Below are 22,601 nucleotides of genomic sequence, written 5' to 3' on the forward strand. Positions count from 1 at the left end.
TTCTCATATGTTACCATCTAGTTATTGATATGGTTTCAGGGTGGTTAAGTGTATTTAATAATAAACGTACAGTACTCACAAACCCAATTAATGCACATATATTATCAAGCTTTATCCCACGTCTCTCCGAAAATCATGATATTTCATCAATTGGAGCTATTGAAAACAATTTTTTTAAAGGATCAATTCCTAAGGATTATTTTTATAAGGACCTAGTTAGATTTCTCTTTAAATGTTAGGGACTAAAAACATATCTAACCTTAATTCTATATGGTAGCATACTATCCAACTTCAATAAATAAACATAAATGTAATGTTGCACATGAGGTTAACATCACTTCAAATATTACAAAGAACTGATACTCTTGTGGTTGTCTAAAGTCTTAACTCACTTGCCCAAGAAAAACATGTAATGAACTTAAGCTCGGGAGAGGGAAAAGACCATATGGGCTCCTATCATGTGTATAAACTCACATTTCTCATTTCTGTATACTTCAACTAGCATTTAGTACAATTTGGACACAAAAAAGAACGAGGTAGGGGAGGGGGAATTTCCTTCTTTTCAATTCACAGGTCAAAGTTACTAGCTAAATTGTAAAAGTCAAGCAAAAATATTTGGGGTGGAAAATAGAAAGCAGAAAATAACAGAGTTGGAAGAGTTACTTTAGTCTTAAACAACATGCTGGAACCTGTGACAAGGGAACATCTCCTTTCCTGAATAATAACATCAATCAAACAAATAAGGGTTCACAGATCTTAAACCTTTTATGATTTATAAGATCAACACATAAAACGAAAGAGTAACTTACTGATCTTCTGAAGCAACTAATGAAAACCAAATAGGTTCTAGGACTGTTTTTCCTGTTGCATCTGTTCTCTGTTGCGTCTAACATGATCTTGGATGCATCTGCTCCTTTCTGACCATCAGGACACAGCCTTCTTTGCTTCCTTGGTCCTGAAGGCAAGGTGTTTCCATCCTTATCATCTCCGACCTTTGTTTTGTGTCCATTATCCTTGGTTTTGATTTTAGACATGTGTAACTCACTCTGGACAGAAGCAAGTGACTCTGATTTGGTTGTTATAGTATCATACTTGATACTTCTTTAGTCCACCACGAGGAGTAGCTGGATTACATTCTAATATTGGTCAGGATAGCTGATAATTGACAGAACACATTTTATTTATGAAGAAAACTTTATATAGATCCATTAGACATCTGATTTTTAAATTCTAAGAAACAATTTAGGCATGCAATCATTTAAGAATAAGTTATATTCAAGTTTAAAAGACAGGTACAACTTAATACTATGCTTGTAGAAGAGGAGGATATCACTCTCACAGAGATATTATATATGACAGGTTCAAGTTTAAAAGAAAACTTTTATATATGAAACAAATAGTACTTTCTGATTTGTGAGAAAGCATTAGACAATCACATTTCAAAAAAAAGGGGGGAAAGTAGACATAATACTGAAAAAAATAAATTTAACTAAATAAATTTAGAAATACTTAGTACAGAAAAAAAAAAGAGATTTAAGGCCTTAAAAGTTGTATGTCACAGCAAAATTAATAAGTTTTGAAATAAGAAAGACAAAAAAAGGAGATGGTGATCATATGCATCACTAAATCTTTAACAGCAGAATATAGATGATAAAAGAGAACACAACAGATGAAGAAACAACACAACGGAACAAACAGATATTAACATGTCTGCAGCCATGCATTGTAGCAGCATGTTTGTTTAACTAAATTCAAAGTCACAAATTGCTATACTAAACAAAGAATCACAACAAAAACCAACCTCAGTTTTTCCACTGTGCAGAATCCGATTATGCTGCTTGAACTAGCAATTGGTTAAGCAGTTTTTTTTTGCTTTTTAGGCCGTGTATATGGGATTGTAATAACAAATAACAATCTCTTGTATTTACAAAGCCATCTATGATCACATGTTTAACTTCTATTAGTATAAATTCCCTGCAATATTCATCTCCTCAAAATCCTCCTCGGATGAAAACTCCTCACTACGTATATAACCAGCATCTTTCATTAGCTCATTCAATCCATCCATCAAAGGATAAATCTCACCAGCATGAGGGTTGGAAGTGTCCCCAACAAAAAATGGAGAAAACTCACCGCCAACATCAACCCAAGCACAACCAGGAGCTTTTTTCACACCCAGATTCCTCATATAAGTTCTCACTTCTGCTAGCTCGCTCCAACAACCAGCAGCTGCATACATATTAGCAATCAAGATATAATAACCTGAATGATCAGGCTTCATTTCTAGTAACTTCCCTGCAGCCCATTCCCCCAACACTGTATTTCCATGGATCCGACAAGCTCCGATGAGAGTCGCCCACATCGCTGGTGTTGGCTTGTATGGCATCCTCGTGATAATCTCCTTTGCTTTGTTCAGAAGACCAGCCCTCCCAAAAAGATCAGCCATGCAAGCATAGTGCTCAATTCTTGGAATTATTCCGTAATCATCTACCATCTCTTGAAAGAGAACTTGCCCTTGAGCTACAAGACCCGAATGACTACAAGCTGTTAGAACCGCAACCATAGCTACATGATCTGGTTTAATCTTGAACTTGCACATCTCTTCAAATATATTTAGAGCCATTTGCCCTTCTCCTTTCATACCATATCCCCTAATCATGGCGGTGTATGTGACTTCATCTCTTCTTGTCAATGAATCAAACACTCTTTTGGCTTCTAAAACTTTGCCAGACCTTGCATACATGTCCACCAGAGTATTCCACAACAATAAATATTCTTTAAACTGCTCACGCTTCATGATGTAGCAATGGAACTCTTTACCATGCTGTAGATTCGCTATGCGGGCGCAAAGAGGAAGAACGCTTGCAATGGTCACATAATTAGGTTCAGCGCCCTCATGTAACATTTGTCTAAAAAGGAAGGAGACTTCGTCGACTCGATCCATGTGAGCAAATCCAGAGAGCATGGCGTTCCAAGTGATCAAACCTTTCTCTTCCATTCTTTGAAACAACATATACGCATGGCCAAGGTCTCCACACCTGGAATACATCGTGATCAATGCATTTCTCACATTGTCAAGAACATCAAAGCCAGTTCTCACAGCGTGACCATGAATCTCCTTTCCCAATTTAAGGGCTCCAATGTGAGAGCATGCATTTAATCCAACAACCATTGCAACATGGTCCAAATGAATGGATGTTCTCATCTGAGAAAGCAGTTTAAGTGCCCCCTTGAAATTGCCTGCATGCAAGTACCCTCCAGCCATGGTGTTCCATATTATAATATTCATTTCAACACCCTCCTCCTGCATCCTTTCAAAAAGCTTAAACGCCTCCCCCCACGTACCCCTAGAGGCATAACAGCTGATAATAGTGTTCCAAGAAACATCATCTCTTTCCGGCATATTATCAAACAAGTGACGCGCAACCTCCAGCTTCCCAAACTTAGCATACATAGAAACCAATGCATTGTGCACAAACAAGCTCCAACCCATAGAACCAACTTCAATAGCCTTATGAACCTCCACCCCAGAAGCACAATCTAACAATTCACCACAAGCCTTAAGAACAGAAGGGTAAGTGAATTCATCAGGTATAACCTGTTTCCTCAACATTTTCCTATAAGCAGAAAGAGCCTCCACAAATAGCTCATTTCTAACAAACATTGAGATTAGCATGTTCCAATGCAAAGGCTCCAAACTACTAGAACTCTCAGTGACAATGCAAGCATCATCAAAGAGATTGAACCTTGCATAGAAACTAACAAGCCTGGGAAGCATGATTGTATTTTGATCAAAACCCAGTGAAATGACTTGGGCATGAAGCTGCTTCCCTGGTGAAAGTGAGTTAACGTTGATGCAACCCAAGAGAAGAGTGCAAATGGGGTGCAAGAGAAGATGGGAAAACCCAGGAGAAGAAGCTGCAGCATGGTGCTGTATGTGAAGGAAAGATTTGAATGCGTTTGACAAGTGGCCATGGTATACAAAATTCTTGAGGGATGCAATGTGAACACCAACCATAGATGAATCGTTATTGGATACAAGTGGTTTGTGAAAAGGTTTGGTGGGTTGTTGTTTCCATTGTTTTGGAATGGAGCTTAGACAAGAAGAGGTCTCTGGGTTGCAGACTCCGGGAAGAAACGTGAAGATGAACGGGTTGATTTTGGAATGGGGTTCTGGAGGTTGGACAAGAAGAGGGCTCCGTCGCAGCCACCGCCGTCGTGTGCAAACACCGCGCGCAGCTCCTTCCTCACCGCGAGAACTGAGTGGGGAGGGAGATGAGTGGCTGGGCTTCGGCCCAACATGGTGTTTTTCTTTTTGTTAATAAGTTAGGTTACTATTTAAAATATGGCCAAGACTATTTGTACCATCCCTTTACTATCCACACCATCCCCTTTTTTTTTAATCCCAAAAATAACCCCAACATAGAAATCATACAAAGAAGTAAAAAAAAATACTCTCCCAACCTCACATTCTTCTTCCTTCTTCCTCTTCCACTCTCATCTTCCCTCATCCCTATTTCATCTTCTAAACACATCACACGCCTTAGAGGTATTTGAAGCTCCAAATCAGTGTAAAAGATAAGTGGGTGAGATCAAGAGAAGAATAGAAGCTCAAAATAGGTGAGATTTTGGGATTTTTATGGTTTTTTCGCGTAAATCTGGGTAGAATATGTGGGTTATGGTTCGTTCCGCCATTTAAACTGCGGACGTTTTATTGCTACCGCTATCTTAGTAGCGGTAACTTCCGTTATCTTAGTAGCGGTAACTTCCGCTATCTTAGTAGCGGTAACTTCCACAATCAAAATAGCTGTAACGTCCGCTATCAAGGTAGCGGTAACTTCCGCTATTAAGCTGTAATTTAAATTACAGTTTCTTTCTTCTTCTTCCTCCTTTCTTGTTCCTTTGCTCCTTCTTTCTTCTTCTTCCTCCTTTCTTGTTCCTTTACTCCTCGGTCCTTTTCCTTCTTCCTCTTTCTTTCTTCTCCTTCGTGATACAGTGAGTATGGTGGTAGGAGGCTACGGTGAGATGGAGGCTAGGGTTTTTTTTCAATTGGGAGAAGGCTAGCGTGAGAATGAGAGAGGGAGTTGGTGAGATTAGTTTTTTTTTGTTTGTAAATTGAAGTAGTTTTTTTTTTAATATTTAGGGGTATAAATGTATTTTCGCACTTAAAGGGATGGTGTGAATAGTAAATGGGGATGGTCCAAATAGTCTCTGCCTTAAAATATAGGGCTTAACTGTACTTTTAGTCTGCCATTTTATTCGATGCCATTTTGGTCTTTAACAAAAATCATTAGGATTTATCGCCCTTAACGTTAATTGCCGTTTGCAGTTGTGGTTTTCCATCCGATTTTATCCAATATTTAATAGTTTCTAGTTAAAAAATTAATTAAAAATAAAAACCCATAAAATATTTAACGGTTTGCACTTTTGGCCCCACTTTGTATGGATTTGAAAATGTTTACGAGTTTTGTTTATGGGTTTTTATTTTTGTGAGTTTATATTTTTAATTAATTTTTTAATTAGAAACTATTAAATATTGGATGACATAAGACGGAAAACCAAAATTACAAACGGAAGTTAACGTCGAGATGATAAATGCTAATGATTTTTATTGAGGATCAAAATCGTATGATTGAACAAAGTGGGGGACTAAAAGTGCAGTTAAGCCAAAAATCTATGTACTTAAATGCACTTTTAGTCCTCTACAATTAGCTTTGAGTGACTCTAGCCTCTTACTTTTAATTGTATGGTTTTAGTCATCTACTATTAGCTTCGGGTCGTTTTAGTCCCTTACTTATCGCACAATTTATATGTCAAACAAAGTTAAAATAATTACAAAACAATATATTGAATAATAATATAAATAAAACAAAAAAAACCCATTAATACAATAATATTGTGCAAGTCATGTGGGTCATGCTTGGTTGAGTGTCATGCCACCCAACATTTTCCTTAAGATTTGTCATACATTAAACTTCTTTTTCAATTATGCGAGTTTGGAAACTTGTTTGAATATCACAATGAAGTTAAAATTATGGTGGACAAAAATAACTTAACTTTTGCTTCTGTTATTATAATTTTGACTTCATCGTGATTTTCAAAAGAATTTCTAAACATGATACATTACTTATTCATCTTCAAAGCATTTAAGTTGAAGATGAGCAGCCGTCATGGGGATGAAAATTGGGTCATCTTCCAGTGCAGCTACCATTTCAGGCCACAAGATAGCAGACACAGTCCAGGAACCATCACCCTGAGCACTAGGCCTTTGGTTCATGTAACCAACTCCCACTCCTTCAATGGAAGTGTACACTGTCCCCAGCAAAGGGGGCCCAAATCCAAACTCAACTTCAGAGATAGGAAATCTTTGTCCTGAAGACACAACGAGGCCCGGGCCCTCCAGGCCCAACACTGCCTTAGCCAGCATCAAACCAGGCCTGTGGCACTCAACCCAATCAATCAAATCCAAGAAATGGGCCTCATTGCTCACCTTAGAAATTGCCTCATGCACCATGTCACAAATTTCTGATAATGACCCTTCTTTCAATTCTTCAACACTTGCCTCCCCAAAAGCCACAGAAAGAACATTGCCAATGTAATTAGACATGGAATTGTTACCTCTACACATTCTTTTTCTTCCATCCACCAACCAACCCATCTTGCATTTTTCATGATCAATAGTGGCAATCATTTTCTTCCACACATATGCAGAGAAAGCTTCAATCTTTGTCCTCTTGGTGCCCTTAGAAGCAAGCTCCTGCAACATTTTAATACTTGATACATTGATATGATAAAGGCGTTTTATTTTATTAATGCGGTACACCGGCATGTTCTGTATCTCTTCCATGGTGCACCTCATGAAAGTTTGGTCTAAAGAAGATTCATATTTTGGAGGAGAACGTGCTCGGAGGTGTCTAGTGTGGTCTGGTGTGAATGACAATGGCTTGTTTTGTGCTATGTCACACCATGAGGTGATGAATTTACCAAAGGAAGTTGCATCACCTAGTGCATGGTCAAAGCTAAATGCTAATGAAATGCCACCACAAGTGAACTCTGTCACCTGAATTTGAAAGGGGAAATCTGGTTGAATTGAGACAATTTTTTCTTGAAGAGTTTCATTGAGATCGTAAAAATCTAAATTGTGTAGTGGTGTGTTTGCTTGAGCTTCAATGACTAGAGAACCATTGTTGTCACAAATTATTTCAGGTTCACTAGTTTTGGGATTTTGAATAATTTGGCCAGCAAAGGGATAATAGTGATCAAGTAATTGTGCTAGAGAGATTTTAAGAGTTTCAACAAAAGCTTTGAAGTTACCTTGTTTTGGTTTGCGGTAGAAATACAAGTATGTAATAGGAAAACGACCTGAGAGGAGGTCAAGATTTGAGAGGGTGACAACTGAAAATGACTCTGGTGAAGGATTTACAGCTTTTACAACACTTTTTCTAGTGAACTTGACTTCAAATTTCTCATGCTCTGAGGCTGCAACTTCCTCTGTCATTTTTCTTTCGAAGGAGGATGGTTTTGAAAATTTGATATTTTCTTTGCCTTGAGGCTTAGGATATTAAAATGCTCCTGGATTATATGAACTTGGCACATGTGCATATATAGTGTGTTTCCACTAGTGCAGGATATGATGTCATGTCTCATGAGTAAAAGCTGATCTCACAAGACCACTCTTTTATTGGTGAGTTGGTGCTTATTTCCACTAATTTCTTCGAATGATTCAAAGCATAAAACCCAAATTAAAGAAACTCAATGTATGGTCAAGTTTGGCAGACAACATAATTGTGGAACCTGAACAATTGATATTAAGCAGTAAACTGGTATAAGCAAAGTATAAACTAATAACTACTATGCAGTACATTGACTCATATAGCATCATGAAAGACTTGTCTAGCATGGATCAAGGAAAATTTAGTTTACAAATTAAAAAGGCTTTATTGCAAATTGACTTTAACACATTACAAGCATGCTGTAAATAATGTATACTAAATATAGACATGCATACTCTGATCCTCCATAGTTGGAGCCTTGGAGGAATCTATGGCTTTTTTTTAGGGGGTTTCAAAAGAGGAATCTATGGCAAACAATGCTTTATAGCCAATTCTCTTCTGAAGGCTAAAAAGCTATTGTCCCCTAAAAAGCTTTTGAGCCACGTTATTCATATGGACAATGTATCGGCCCAGAAAACATTGCTTTCCAAGTGTTTATGGAAGCCATATTAGAATCTCCATTCTCCATACTGCACCATCAACTAGTGCTTGTCACTTCAAAGTTCCAACTTCCAAGCATGAGCTCTTAGGTAAGCACTAAGCAATGACCAAATAATAGCGAGCATTAGCATCTTGTCAAGCTAAGGAGCACTTTTCATCAATGATTCCATTTTCTTCACTGAGGCCAGTAGCACTATCAACGGTCCTTTTGGCTTTAGGTTTTAAAGTTTTTTTTTGCTAATGTATCTATCGCTACGTCAGCTTTGACTCGCACTAGGTGGTAAGCTATTGGTCACAAAATGCAATTTTTTCCAATAATTGAGAATCGAACCCTAATCTTATAATCACGAGATGAGAGATGAGGCAAACAAGAACAACACTACACCTCATGGTTTTAGTTTTTTGTAAGATGATTTATCCTCCTACTTATCCTCCTATAAAATCTCATATACACTAAATGAACTAATGAGTTATTGCTTTTGATATCTCAGAAATGTAAAAAACACTTAATTCTTTCTCCATTTAGTATGTAGGAGGATTTGTAGGAGTATGGAATAGGAGGATATAGCAATGCTTTAGTTTTTTTATATGCTTTCATCCCAAAATTTGATATTTGTAGCTTCCTCACAAAATTAATTTTGAAGTTTTTTTTTTTTTGAAATGAAATGAAATTAATTTTGAAGCTTAAATCAAATGAAATATACAGACACAAATTAATCCAACATTATAAACGTAGAACTAATCTCATGAAAAAATGAGTCAAGTCTCATGAAAAGCTTAATTTTTTGGCTCGCCTTTTCATTTGGCCATTTTATTTGGGTGAATCAAAATTAAGCAACTTTCTTTATTTTAAGAATTCACTCTAAGCAACCCGTTAGAGATGTTTTAAGTGGTAAAACTTGATTTCCTTGTTCTACTTGACAAAGTAACTTATCTCTTTCTATCTAAAACTCTAGATGGGTCCTTATCTTAATTTTTAAGTGAAAAATGTAGCGTTTCCCAGAAAGTTCATACATTTAAGTATGTAATTATAGGATCCATCCCTAATCATGTGACACCATGTGAGCATTAATGTTGCATTGCATCCAGAAAACCACAGACAAAACGAGAATAAAGCTTTTGGACATGGAGCGAAGTAGAGACAAACTGAACCGCCAGAAATCGATCACCGCCACTATTTTATTTCTCTGTTTTCCCTTTCATTTCAAGTCCATTTTTATTTTCAAATTTAGGAGCTATGCGACAGTTTTTTCACATGTATATTCTTTTGTTTTCAGTTGGTTAAAACACATTATCAATCAACACAACAACAAAGGCATTATTATTAATTTTACAATAGACTCTAGTACTCTACTGTTGTAATAATTTTTGGAGTTAAAAATGTTTTTAGTGCCGTGCCCACAGTTGGAGTGAATTAGATTTTACTCTCTTAAAACAAAACTCATAGTTAGTTTTCAGTCGTAATATTAATGAAATATGTTAATATAGTTTAAACCACCGTTAACATATTATAAATGTGGTAGCTAAAAATCGCAACTAATAAACAAAAGGCATAATAAGTGAAAGATGGGGATTAATTTTACATATTTCATTAACATTGAGAACTAAAAAGTATTAACTGTTTTTAAAGGGGTTGTCTAAATGACCCATGATAAAGTTTGAGTTAAATAACTCATCATCCAATCACATTGGAGATAAGTGAGATGATCAAATACAATTTTACACTTATTCTAAAGGACTAAAAGCAGATTTAACACAATTTTTTGTGTTGCCATGTAAGGCAATTTTGTGTGTTTCTGGATACAATAAATATTTGGGTTAAAAACTATAACCGTCCCTGAACTTTGAGTGAGTTTTGAAAACCGTTCCTCGCCGAAAAATTATCTGAAAACCATCCTCGAACTTTTAAAAACAATTTCAACTCATCCCTCCGGCCGCCTTAGGTCCGGTCAGTTGCTTACGTGGCTGTCCACGTCAATTAATGAGTCTATGTGTAATTTTTTTTATTATTTAAAACTAAAAATATTCCTAATTAACAATTAATCTATTTAAAAAATTCCTATTTAAAACTACTCATTTCCTATTATTTAAAAAATTAAAATTTCGAAATTAAAAGTAGCAATTAAAAATTAAATCTTTTTTTTATAATTTCTACTCTCTCTCTCTCTCTATCTCTCTCTCTCTCTCTCTCCACCATCCTAATCTCTCTTTTTCCCAGCCACCACCGTACTACCACACCACCTTCTTCTTTTTCTTCTTCTTCTTCTTCTTCTTCTTGCTACTCTCCTCACCTCCTTTTCCTTCCCTTCCATAAAAAAAAGCCCTAAATCCCATTTCATCTTCCTGAATCAAACCTTAAATCCCTTCCCAAACAAATGGAATCCTAAATCCCTTCCCAAACGGCCAAATCTAAATGTTAAAACTTTGATTTTCCATTTGCATGTTGTTGTTGTTGTGTTAGTTTCTTCTTCTCTTTTTTTTTCTGGTTTTCTTGACAGATCTGTGGGGTTGGGTTTGAGTTTCTAGGTGGTAGGGGTTGTTTGATGGGGGTGAGGGTGGTGGGAGTAAGGGTGGTCGGTTTCTGCTCTGGTGGTGGGTATGGGTTTCTGGGTTGGTGAGGTTGGCGTTGGTGGGTTTTAGAGTTAATTAGAGATTTAGGGAATCAAATGGGATTTAGGGTTAATTTAGGATAATTTGGTTAAATAAAAAAAATTAGGAATTTTTTAATCATAAATACTAAAAAAATTACACGTAGAAGCCACGTAAGCAACTGACCGGACATAAGGGTGCCGGAGGGATGGGTCCAAATTGTTTTCAATAGTTTGAGGATGGTTTTCAGATAATTTTCCGGCGAGGGACGGTTTTCAAAACTCGCTCAAAGTTCAGGGACAGTTATAATTTTTAACCCTAAATATTTTGAGCACCACTATATACAACAAATAAGCCATCATTAAAAGCTCTATTTTGTGTAGTGACAAACTAACATGGGATGATTTTTTTCCCAACAACTGTAAACAATGTGTCGGAACATTTGAGTAGCCATAACATTCACCTTAGCCTCGATTTAAGTTTTAAATTAATCTAATCTGACAGTACAATTAGTAAATAGTTAAGTTCATTTAAAATGTTTAGAGTTTGACGTATGAGTGATGCGTATAAGAATGATTTATATGTAGAAGATTATAAGCATATTCACTTAACGTAATCTCAAAATTTCAAAAGATTAGTCTCATAACTGTCGATAATGTAGTACCTTGAAAAACTAAAAAAAAGAAAAAGAAAATGCAACACCACATATATATCGGGTACGTATAAGTAGGGTTAAGAATCGGTTAATTAGGTATATTGAGGTTAAATAAATGCATTTGTAGCAGAGACGGACGCACCTATTTTTCCGATGTATCGAAAAAAGAGACGGACGCACCTTAAGCCATGTGGGGTCAAATGCCCCCACGTGATTTCCAATTTTATTCATACTTAACATATAGTACTATATAACTGATTCAATGCTTAATTGCCCCAATAAAGAGAAATGCCCCCATGACAATTAGTGTAAAAAAAGTGCCCCCACGAGTTTGAATTTGTATTGTTACGGTCAGTACTCAGTGTCAATAAATGCTCAGAATTTATCAACTTATGTTTTTAATATTTTAATTTATCTGTTTGTGTCTTACACCAAAGAACAATTTTTTCTTCTTTCCTTTACTTTTTCCTTTCAACAGTATATATTCTTAAAAAAAAAACCACCCTCTCTTCATTTAATTTATTTCACTCCTACTTCTTCGTAGAATTTGTTTAGTTCATGTTATGGTAGTGTTTGAGACCATATATTTCTTTAAAAATGTATTTATAATTTTTCAGTTGTTGGTATATTATCTTTTATGTTTTATGAGAAATGCAGGATTCTATCACTATAAAATTAATCATTGTTATGTTAATTTTTAACTCCAGTAATTGAAAATAAATAGAAAAAGACGTATTTTATATTTATATTAAGAATGAAAAACTTATATGATAAATTTATAAAATCAATTTAAAAACTTATAAGAAATAATAATGATATATATATAAATTTTTAATTAATTATTGTTGTTGTTAGATTTTTTTAGTGTTATAAATTTACATGTATATATTGCCCCCATGAACTAAAATTTCTGGATCCGTCACTGATTTGTAGTCGTGACGTATCTGCCACTGAATTCCTGATAAAAACATTTGTGATCCAAATGAAGAGAGAAACTGAAACTAAAATTCAACCACTTGAGAAGAAACTGAGACTCCGATATAATTAATTTCAGAAACCTTCCACTTGCAAATTGGGAGTGAGCTTATTATGCTCTTACCATTCTATAACGTTACTCGTACCCAAGTTGCATGTCACTGAAAATGAATGAATATGACATTGCTACCCCTCTTGTCCTAATAGGTCCTACACTTCACGTGCCCTGTACAGCTTATTCGTAATTCAAGGGACCCCATTTTCATTTCACCACATTTTGCAGCCATTGCTAATAACCAATGACATTAGTATAGTTTCTTGCTAGCCTACAAGGGAATTGTTGGTTCATTTGATTTATCTTAAATTAGATTTTAGATTCAATTAAGTATTGTGTGTAGAAAAGCCTCAGGTGTTTAACTCAGCTCGCACGATTGATTTGCCTTCTACGTACATCAAATTGGTTGATAGGCTTGGACATTTGACTTCTTGGAATGACGATGGTCACTTGCAAAAGAAGCTTTGAAGCTCAAGTTAGTTTAGAATTTGAGTAGAGTAACTTGATATATAAAGTGTGCATATGTTAAGTGTGGCGGCTAACCTATATTTATAAGCAAAGTTATTACTTTAATAGTAATTTCATTTTATATGAATAGTCTTAGATATTCACGGAATGATTCTAGGAAATGAAATCATTATCTCTTAATTCAAAAGTGATATCAATTGCATTTTGGCCAAGCCAGCCTAGGCTATTTCTATCCATGTGATTATTCGGTTGGGCCGAATAGGTTGGATCAAGGAAGGTTATTAGCTGGGCTGACTTGGTTTGAACTTAATGTGGAATGGGGAAATATGGGATTGACCATAAATACGGGTCATACTAGAAGCGGTTGTGGTCGCAGACAAATGCAGAGTGATGCGGTCACGATGCTAGCTGATGCGACTCAAAAACCCATTACGTTGCGGCTACAATTGCAGTTGTGATCTACGATTTGAAACCCTTAAAGACTAATTGATCAAGTATTCTCAACTCAAACAAGATTCTCATGGACTCAACTAGTGAGAGATAATTTTTTTATAAAAAAAAACACTTTGCCTAAAATACCCTCCCATATATATGTTGTCCATATATGTTCGCCTTCTCTATATAAAGCCCCTAATCATTACAAATCTCAATTAGAATTTGAAAAGAGTGAGTGAGTGAGAGAGAGGGCACTCTCCTTAAGCTCCACAAATCTTCTAGCCTTCCTAATTAATTTAGCACTACCCCTACATTCCACATATGGCTTCAGTGCAACTTGTTAGCGATGTAAGGTGCCAGAGTCTAATACACTGCGCAGCTTCTTATGGAGAAAGAGGCAGCGTTCTGTCACTGTCTCATCGCCGGAACCACGGCTACCGCAGAATCAGCAACTGCGGCGGTGGCGGCGTATGCACTGAAGGAAACTTCAAAGAACACAACAACATTATGGAACAGGGAAAGGATGCAAAACACAGCACCACAAAGCTGGGTCGACGACAGAAGCTCCGAAGGTTGGGGTTCTCGTACTTGGCATCATCTTTTCTTTACATGTTAACAAAGGTTAAAGCCTTGTACAATGGTTTTCCCAGTAGTGGTGGTGGTGAATCAAGAATGGGAATTGAAGCACCAAAGGCAGAGGCTTATTTCTCTGTTCCTGTTCTTCCTAATTAACACAAGCTCCTTCTCTATATCTGGATATATATATATTAAAACCGTACAAATTTAGGGGCTGCATGTTTGTAATATTGTCTAGTCCAGAAGTATATGATCAATGGTGTTTATATTATTAGATTATAGCATGTACTTTGTAATTAAGACCCTCCTTGGAGAGGTTAAATTCTAGCTTATTGAGATAATTATTTAGTTGTAATTTCACCCTATGAAATATGAAAAATTGTATTCATGGAAAAGTTAATTGAAGGAGTTTCTGGAAAAATTGAAGTTCTCCAACTTAAGTGTATATTTTCAATACTTTCTCTTATATATCTCATTTCCCTCCACCTTCTTTTCTTATCTCTCTTCTATTGTTAATTATTCCATAATATCATCTATATCTCTGATTTCTTTCTTTTCTTGTTATATCTCACACGTTTAAGTGTGTTTCAAGTGTCAATAGGACATTATTCTTTCAACTTTTATATATATATATATATATATATATATATATATATATATATATTTATTGAAAGCTATTGTCTAAGAGTATATATTATAATAAATTTATTTGAAAGAAAAAATATCCATGTGAACACATCTTAAAAATGCTGCCTCTAAAGAAAACTGTCTCTAATATACTGCCTACAAAGCATTAGAAACGGATCCTTTCAATGGAAAGAAAACTTGACCATGTTAACAGATTATCTCATCTCACTCTCACCATTAATTTCCGTCTCTTAATAATTGAAGAAATAAAATAAAATAAAATCAATAGTTATATTGTGAAAATTAATGTAGTCAAGTTTTGTTTATAATTGAGAGGGTGTTGATACGTAATGATCAGTACTTGAGTAATATGAGAAAAAAAAAAGGAGGATAAAAAGAAAAGGAAAAAGTGTTGAAAATAGGATGAAAAGAAGAGTAGTGTGTGTATCAAATTTGTTTTCTTTTGGTACAGACTACCTATTCAGATTGGCAAACGCATTCCAGAACATTCAGATGTTTAAATTTAGATGAGATTATATCCCACGTATTTTCCATTTTTGTTAAAATGGATTTTCTTGGATAGAAAAGAATAATCCAGAGCTCAAATGAAATTAGTACGTGCCAGAGTATACGAGTCATGTATTTTTTGTGGAGTTTTCTGGCGGAGCCTTAGGTTGTCAAATTTCTCTGAAATAATTTATCTTTTATGAGAATGAAACTGTAAAAAAAGGTTTTAACCTCATTATCAAAAAAAAAAGGTTTAACCTCATTATCGAAAAAAAAAGGTTTAAACTTAACCTAACCCTGCACAGTACCCACTACCTTGCAATTAACTTGCAGTACTAGTAGTGGTCCCGAACATGAAACAAAATGCTTCCATTACTGTGTGTGTCAATTCATCAGGGCCCTGCTGCAGTACTCTAACAAAAAGACGTGACAGTAACATGACCTCAGGATCACTTAATAGAAAGAAGAGAGCCATTCAACAACTAATGGTGATGAAGAGCAAAAAGTTATGGATCAACAACTGAGATTTCCAGATGCCACAGCTAGAATAACAAAATATGTGAATATTTTGGTTGAAGAAAGAAAATGCAATTGAAAAAATCAAAAAATAGAGAGTAGAGAAAAGGGGCAGCTAATTTCATATGCACTGCATAGCTAATCTGTAACCATTGAAAATAATTTATTTCATTGCTGAATTTTATAATGATTGGGCAAAACTACAGTAAAGAAGATGGACTTTACTGAACTCCTGATATGTGCCTCTTCTAGGGGGGACCTTCTTGAAAAGGGTCAATACAGTACCTTCACCAAAGGGCTCGAAGGTTCACTCTACTATGGATGTCCATCAGGGAACTCATTCTGCAAAGTCTATGGACCACTGTCATGGCCCTTTTCTAAGGTTTGAAGTTTTCATTTTTTATGGCACTGTTCTGTGATATTTTCTAGAATGCTTGAAATTTTATTGGTAAGATGGGTTAAGGGTCCATTACTCCATTTGCTTAAAGTTTAATAGAACTAGTTTTGGTAAAACTATTTTAAAAATTATAATTTTAAAAAGAATGGATTTTCAGATATTATATTTGTATTTGAGAATAACAAAATAAAAATAAGCTTAAAACAAATACTTTTAGTTAGATTGTAAGGGAAAAATGTTTTTGAAGTATAGATACAGATATTTCTTGTGAGTTTCACACCTAAAATGAATTCTACTAAACTACAAAGTAAAAAACAAAATACAATTCATTTCCCTCAAAATTAAGTCTACATACAGCAGACTTAATTTTGTTGATCAAAAAAATTCTACCCAAAGAATCTATCTATTCTACAATTTGATTTGGATAAATGATAAATTCTTCAAACTCAATTTTGCAGCTTATAAAAATAGAAACTTGAGGAAAATAGAAAATGCTCTTTCGACTCCAAAGTGGTAAATTTATTTCCCCTGTCACACTAACACTACAAAAGAACATCTATTGAATTTAGCAACTATATAAACTGGATTGTGTTATCAATTATCACCGTCCGTACATAAAAAAGTAATACTAGGAGTAGCATATAGTAATAGGAAAAAAAGAGTGATACATAAAGTCTAAAAATAATTGGCAATGAACACTTATTTCTTGAATCAACTGGTTAGTGTTAAACTGCTAGTCGTTATCATGATCATAAAATCCCTCACGGGTCAATTTTAGAATATGGACCACGTACCATCTAAATATAATAGTGACAAGAGTAATCTTTTTTACTAGAGGGCCCCCAGTTAGCTTCATAATGGCATAGAAGAGCAATATCTGAAAACCAAAGTTGATCACTTCACTTTCACCAAAATAGATTTTTTCCCTATTTTCCTTTGGACTAAAAAATGCTTATGTTTCCTGTCCATAAACAATACAAAGTAAAGTACATTGTCTAAAATGAGGAATATCAAATAAGTGATCAAAATCAAAGAATAATAACTCTTGAAACTGTCAAATTTGAGAATATAACCATGCTCTTTCTTCAACAAGACTCAGCTGCAACTTTATCAGGGGTAAGAAGTCAAACCTTTGAAATTTTTGTCATGAAACAAAACCTCCTACACAGTGTTTGATTCTTGTTTTGCCATCTTGCTAAGCCTTGCTCTCATCTTAAGATTCACAACGGGGAAGGAGATGGAACATGAAAAACCCCTGAGAACTCAAAATAGCTCTTGGCATACAAGAATGTTCATTCCTTGATGATTTCAAATTCAGCACCAATTGGTAGATGATCACTTGGATGACTGAAATTTGGAAGTCCACCAGCAATATCAGTTGCGTCGGAGTCTGGAAGCTCAAGATAACTAATTGGTTTAATGTGGTCAGAGGGGCAAAACAATATGTGATCGAGTGTTCCGGTGAAGCCGGGTGTGTAGTTTGTAAATGGTGGCTCTCCTCTAGTAGAAGCATAGGCACTACATAAGGGAATTGGAGCCTTCTCTATACAGTCAGGCAACAGACCTGATGAAGGATTACCTGATATGAGGCACTGATATACCTGCAAAAAATGGGTGATTCAATAGATTAGTAAATCATTGCACAAAATACAGCTCAAATTTCAAAAGCACGCCTGAAGCTACATACAAGTGCTCAAGCATGACTCGAACAATGTTGATGAACCAATTGATACAAGAAAAGAGCAATCTATAATATAAATTCCTCATGGTATTGCACTGTTTATCCTTGTTCTAATTAAAAACTCCCAAAAGCTGGTATATTTTATATTCTACAATATCTTTTGATGGATTAAATTGGTTTAGCTAATTATACATAGAATTTTATATTTTCTTTGTAAAGTGTAAACAAAAATTAAACAGCTCTTTAGTAACTCTTGTCAATATACAGTTGTGTAGTGTGTACAGGATGATCATTTCATGGAATTTGAAAAACAATTACTAGTTCCGTTTGGCTATCAAATAGAAAATTTATATGCATCTCCACCATGTGAAATCTCTAGTCACATTTTGCCATTTCCCTTCCCAGCAACTAAGATATTGTAATTAATTAATTATACATCGATTTTTTTGGAATAAGAATACTATTCCAATTTCAGAGGATTAATAGCAGGTTTATGCATCATGCAGGATTTATGAGGGATAAAACTAACTCTGCAATAGGAATAACTTCAACAGAGCACCTCACATTAAGCACCAAGGCAAGAGTCAGGCAAGATATGAACATGACAAAGGCGGAGGGAAAACAGAATCTTCAAAAACGGCCAGTTAAGATTCTACAAATGCTAGATACCTTATCTCCTGGCGTAGAATTGAAGTCACCAGCCACAATGACCTCAGGCATGCATTCGTATCTTTCTGATACCAGGGTTTTAAATTGTGCTAAGCGAGATAGAAGATAATTAGCTTGTGCAAGCTTGACATCAGCCCACTCAGGATCCCTGGAGCAGAAATTCATATGAAATTTATAAATATTCTACCATTAAGCAAACTCGTGCTCACATAACTAAATCCACATTAAGACAAAATTTCATTGAAAGTTAACAAACTAAGAAATAAATTTTTAAAAAAAAGGCAGAAGTCCCTCACACATAGAAGTCACTTCATTACCAATAAAGATGTGTGTTGGCCACAATAACAACAGGATGAGACGGATCTTTGAATTTGAATGCAGCCAGAATTCCAACACAATCACGCTTTAGCCTCACACGAGGATCATTGGGATCTCCACGATCTTCTTTACCGGATTTAGGTCCTGCATCAGACAACCAGTTAATGAAGTAGCATGCTCTGAAGTCTGTGTTGGCATTCATGTAACAACATTTTCTAACATCCTGTGCTGAAACGATAAATCCAGGCAAAGATAACAGAACCACGCACCCCACCCTTAAAAGAACAGAACAAAAGAAAATAAATCCATGGACGGAAAGCAGGGGGACACTGCAGCAACAGAAATGAAGAGGCACTATAAAGTTTTGGTTCCACCAGTTTATGAGTAAATATATAACAACAAAACAGTAGCTCAAAATTCAATCTATGGCAACCCTTAACATGAATAATGAAATATAGATGTCAAAAATAATTCTTTGATTTCACCCTGCATTTACCATTTTTGGGTGGAACATTCTTTCTTTTATCTGGCTGGACTGTCTGGACATTGCTGGGTTCATCATTATCTGAAGAACTCCCATCTTGAATTGACTTCACGAGATCATTGTATTCGATTTTCTCCTCCAAGACCAACTCTGCACTAAACAGCACAAGGTACGGATCAATCTAAATAAAGGTTATTTGAGATAATAAGGACCGAAAGAGCATCAATTAAGATAATAAATAGTTATAATTCAACGATTGGATAGACAAGAATCACATGCTATCTGAAGTTATGAATTTTATAAAAGTACTAGATAAAGTCTTGCACTGCATCAACAATTTAACCCGTGTGTTTGACTTATATTTCATCATAAGTCCAACAATGAATTATAACCATTGGTGATGGGGCTCTAAATATAGTTTGACTTATAGTTTTCCTTGATTTCCCTCTACCTTTAACCATTGGACTATCCTCCGTCTGGTTTAATCTACTTACCAATGCTCCTATAAAAATTCTCCACATGTAGTCGAACAGCCTAAAACAAGACCCTGTCATCTTTTCTACAATGGGAGCTACCCAACTTTCTAATGATTGTGTTCCAATCTTCTCCTATCTTTCATAATCACTTGTTCAACGTAACATTAACAATCTCTAAGACATTGAGCTTATTTTCTTGTCGGCTTCTTACTGCCCAACATTTAGTCTCGTTCTGTATTCCCAGCCTTCAGGGCCTTAAAACTGTACCGTGAAGTTTTCCTTTAAGCTCGAGTGTTACTTTTCTATCAAAAATCACACACGAAGCATCATTCATTTCATCGACCTACTTGGATCCTATGATTAACAGCTCCTTCTATCTCTCAATTATTTTGTGTTAGAGACCAAAAGCACTTAATCCAAGAGATTTGTGTTACTATATGTTCTCCAGTTTTCATCTCTAAGCTAATACTTGTGTCTCTTGCTAAACTTGCACTCCATATATTCCCTTTTACTTTTACTTTGGTGGAAGCCAAGTGTTTCCAAGGCTTGTCTCTATATTTCTAACTTCACATTTATTTCTTCTCTCAACTCTCCAACTAAGATTATATTATCAGTAAAAAGTGTAAACTATAGCACCGCTCTTGTCCGTGTTCAATAAACAGTTAAACACGTCTAGAACTATGATTAAAAAGATTAGGGACCAAAGTTAACCGGACCCCTCGATGCACACTCATAGTTATAGGGGGAAAATGTTTCAACGTTCAACTACAAAACTAATAAAACACATGCTTTTGACCCTTGGATTCGCAACGTTACTCTAATTCTCTCCAACTCTCTCCATGTATCCATGAGCAATATCCAAGTTACTAACCAAACTCTAGGCAAAATTTATACTATAAACCGCTCATTGCATAACTAGGTTTAGCACAAACGTAGAACATACCGGTCATGCTTGTAAAACAAGCCGCATCCATCACGCTTCTGTCCATTCCTCTTCATATAAATAGAAGAATATCCTAAGGCCTGCATGCTCCCTTTGTAAAACTTATCAAACTCATCAACTTCCTGAAATAATTCACAGCAATAAGAACAATATCATTTGAATCTAAGTATCCAATAAACCGCAACGCAAGACAAACCTGCAGGCAGAAAAAATCAGCTCCCAAGCCCTTAAGAACTTCTAAAATCGAATTCGAACGGTGCTTCCACCTGCATTGAGCAAAAATCAACAACAGTAAAAATCAAATTACAGATTCAAATTTCACAAACTTCATTCAAAACTCGAAATGCAAACGCGGCACATTACTTGAGAGACGCTGGAGGAGAGTATGGGAAAAAAGCGCTCTTCACATAAACCTACAAAAAGTTGTGAGTGATTAAAACCGTTACAGTTAGTTAGTTAGTTAGTTAGTTAGTTAGTTAGAAATCAGTTGGTTGAGAAATTAATTAGCATATACCTGAGCCAATATGTTATACGAGACGAGGCTAAATCTGAATCCATCAGGTTTAGTTCTGGAATGAATATCGGCGGCTTCTACAGAAATGAACTTGGGATGAACAATTGGTGGCGGCGATGATGAACTCATCTTCCTCAATACGCTTCTTCAATAAATAAATCACTGAGAATGTGAATTAATTTAGTTTGAATGACATAAGATAAGCAAGATATACATGTAAGTACCTGGTGGTGAAAGAGGGCGAGAGAGGAAGCGCAGCTACAGCTTTTAGCATACTTCAGAGTGTCTGTTTCTGGATTTCTTCTATACGTTTGACCTTCTAGGCATAATCATCAAAAATAATAATAATAATAATAATAGTCTAATTTTTTTTTTTTCAATTCACTCTTTGGTTTATTGGGCTCTTTTGTCCAAATTTTTGGGCCATGTCCCCTTCACTGTTTTTTTGTCCAATTCTTTGGATCATTTCAACTTCAACCTTTTGACAAAAAGAAAAATCTTCAACCTTCAGATAAGAAAGAAAAAAAAAGGCTTCACACTTTGTTAGTTAACTTGATAATTGTTTGATAAAGTAAGTTTCAATGATGAATTGATGATGATACATTTTGGTTTCTCAAGATGTCTGACAGCCAACAGGCATGAGATTTTGAAGATCACCTTAAATGGACAAATCTCCCTTAATAAATGATTGTCTATACGCACCGCTTAGAAATTGAACTTTTAAATTAAATTAATAAAAAATTCAACTATATACTAATTGTCTTATGCCTTGTTGGTAAAAGGAAACCGTGAAATTTCCAATTTCAGTTAATGTGAGAAGGGGCAGGAGTAGGACTCTCAATTGTAAAAAGTGGTGAGATGGTGAAACTTAACCATGTCAAAAAAAATCCAATTGAGAGGATAGTTGAGGCCATATGACACCACATCCTCATAAGCAGTAGTTATTGTGGGGGCCAAAGAGGCCATATGGTTTGGTCAATTTCAACCAACGAAATGAGTGCGAAACAAACCGATAAAGCAGCCTAACCATTTCTCAAATCGTAATCCATAAGGTTCCACTTGCTTGCGTTTCAAACAAGTCTCCAAATTCCATTCAGAAAGGAGAAAGCAGGATAATATTCTTTTGTAGAATGCAAACAATCTCTGCAGTACTGCAGGCTTATCATTGCAGTGATCATCACTTTCAAACATTTTGGTGTTATATATATATATATCACGATTTTATCCATTTAAAATGTTAGATTCAGAATCAGGTGGTGCTTCTAATCAAATTATAACCAATTATCCACTATCCATATTCCCTTTTAGTATCTACTCAATTATCTTTTATAAGGGACGGCCAAGGATACTTTGGGGCAAGGAGCATAATGGTCATATACTTACATAATTGTGACAATTTGAAATAGCCCCAAGTCAAGTTGTGCCCGTGTAAAACTTACATATATACTATTTATGCTGGTTTTAAACCGCTAAATTATGTTCATCGCTTGTTCATAAAATGCA

At 35.4% G+C, this 22,601-nt stretch overlaps 4 protein-coding genes across 5 annotated transcripts; 1 reads left to right on the forward strand and 3 right to left on the reverse strand.

Annotated features, from left to right (window-relative positions):
* Positions 1-461: 461 nt before the first annotated feature.
* On the reverse strand, positions 462-4,154 carry LOC130740272 (pentatricopeptide repeat-containing protein At1g71490-like). Its single transcript, XM_057592811.1, has 3 exons — positions 1,802-4,154; positions 810-1,136; positions 462-714 (listed from the first exon to the last, which is right to left on the reverse strand). Exon 1 carries the CDS (start codon positions 4,016-4,018, stop codon positions 1,961-1,963), a length of 2,058 nt encoding a protein of 685 aa, XP_057448794.1. The 5' UTR covers positions 4,019-4,154; the 3' UTR covers positions 462-714; positions 810-1,136; positions 1,802-1,960.
* Positions 4,155-5,896: 1,742 nt separating this feature from the next.
* Positions 5,897-7,588, reverse strand: LOC130735775 (coniferyl alcohol acyltransferase). The gene has a single exon (XM_057587673.1). The coding sequence runs from the start codon at positions 7,496-7,498 to the stop codon at positions 6,128-6,130; it is 1,371 nt and encodes a 456-aa protein (XP_057443656.1). The 5' UTR covers positions 7,499-7,588; the 3' UTR covers positions 5,897-6,127.
* Positions 7,589-13,609: 6,021 nt separating this feature from the next.
* On the forward strand, positions 13,610-14,420 carry LOC130735776 (uncharacterized). The gene has a single exon (XM_057587674.1). The coding sequence runs from the start codon at positions 13,712-13,714 to the stop codon at positions 14,120-14,122; it is 411 nt and encodes a 136-aa protein (XP_057443657.1). The 5' UTR covers positions 13,610-13,711; the 3' UTR covers positions 14,123-14,420.
* Positions 14,421-16,811: 2,391 nt separating this feature from the next.
* LOC130740273 (carbon catabolite repressor protein 4 homolog 4) lies at positions 16,812-21,440 on the reverse strand. 2 transcript variants are annotated; one of them, XM_057592812.1, is made up of 9 exons: positions 21,323-21,440; positions 21,099-21,243; positions 20,948-20,997; positions 20,781-20,850; positions 20,585-20,706; positions 19,178-19,320; positions 18,681-18,825; positions 18,364-18,511; positions 16,812-17,614 (listed from the first exon to the last, which is right to left on the reverse strand). In XM_057592812.1, the coding sequence occupies exons 1-9, from the start codon at positions 21,370-21,372 to the stop codon at positions 17,306-17,308; spliced, it is 1,182 nt and encodes a 393-aa protein (XP_057448795.1). In that variant the 5' UTR covers positions 21,373-21,440; the 3' UTR covers positions 16,812-17,305. The 2 variants fall into 2 exon arrangements, with proteins under 2 accessions (XP_057448795.1, XP_057448796.1); XM_057592813.1 differs by having other exon boundaries at positions 21,099-21,240; positions 21,323-21,410.
* Between the last annotated feature and the right edge of the window lie 1,161 nt (positions 21,441-22,601).

This window comes from Lotus japonicus, chromosome 2, assembly GCF_012489685.1.
Source record: "Lotus japonicus ecotype B-129 chromosome 2, LjGifu_v1.2".
Classification (NCBI taxonomy): domain Eukaryota; kingdom Viridiplantae; phylum Streptophyta; class Magnoliopsida; order Fabales; family Fabaceae; genus Lotus; species Lotus japonicus.

Excerpts from the sequence above, each read along its gene's own strand:
- LOC130740272 (XM_057592811.1), bottom strand. The coding sequence starts at position 4,018 with ATGGTTGGTGTTCACATTGCATCCCTCAAGAATTTTGTATACCATGGC.
- LOC130735775 (XM_057587673.1), bottom strand. The coding sequence starts at position 7,498 with ATGACAGAGGAAGTTGCAGCCTCAGAGCATGAGAAATTTGAAGTCAAG.
- LOC130735776 (XM_057587674.1), top strand. The coding sequence starts at position 13,712 with ATGGCTTCAGTGCAACTTGTTAGCGATGTAAGGTGCCAGAGTCTAATA.
- LOC130740273 (XM_057592812.1), bottom strand. The coding sequence starts at position 21,372 with ATGCTAAAAGCTGTAGCTGCGCTTCCTCTCTCGCCCTCTTTCACCACC. Across the intron at positions 19,321-20,584 it reads TTGTTTTACAAGCATGACCG|TGCAGAGTTGGTCTTGGAGG; the intron begins GTATGTTCTACG and ends TGTGCTGTTTAG. Across the intron at positions 18,826-19,177 it reads GAATGTTCCACCCAAAAATG|GACCTAAATCCGGTAAAGAA; the intron begins GTAAATGCAGGG and ends TGTCTGATGCAG.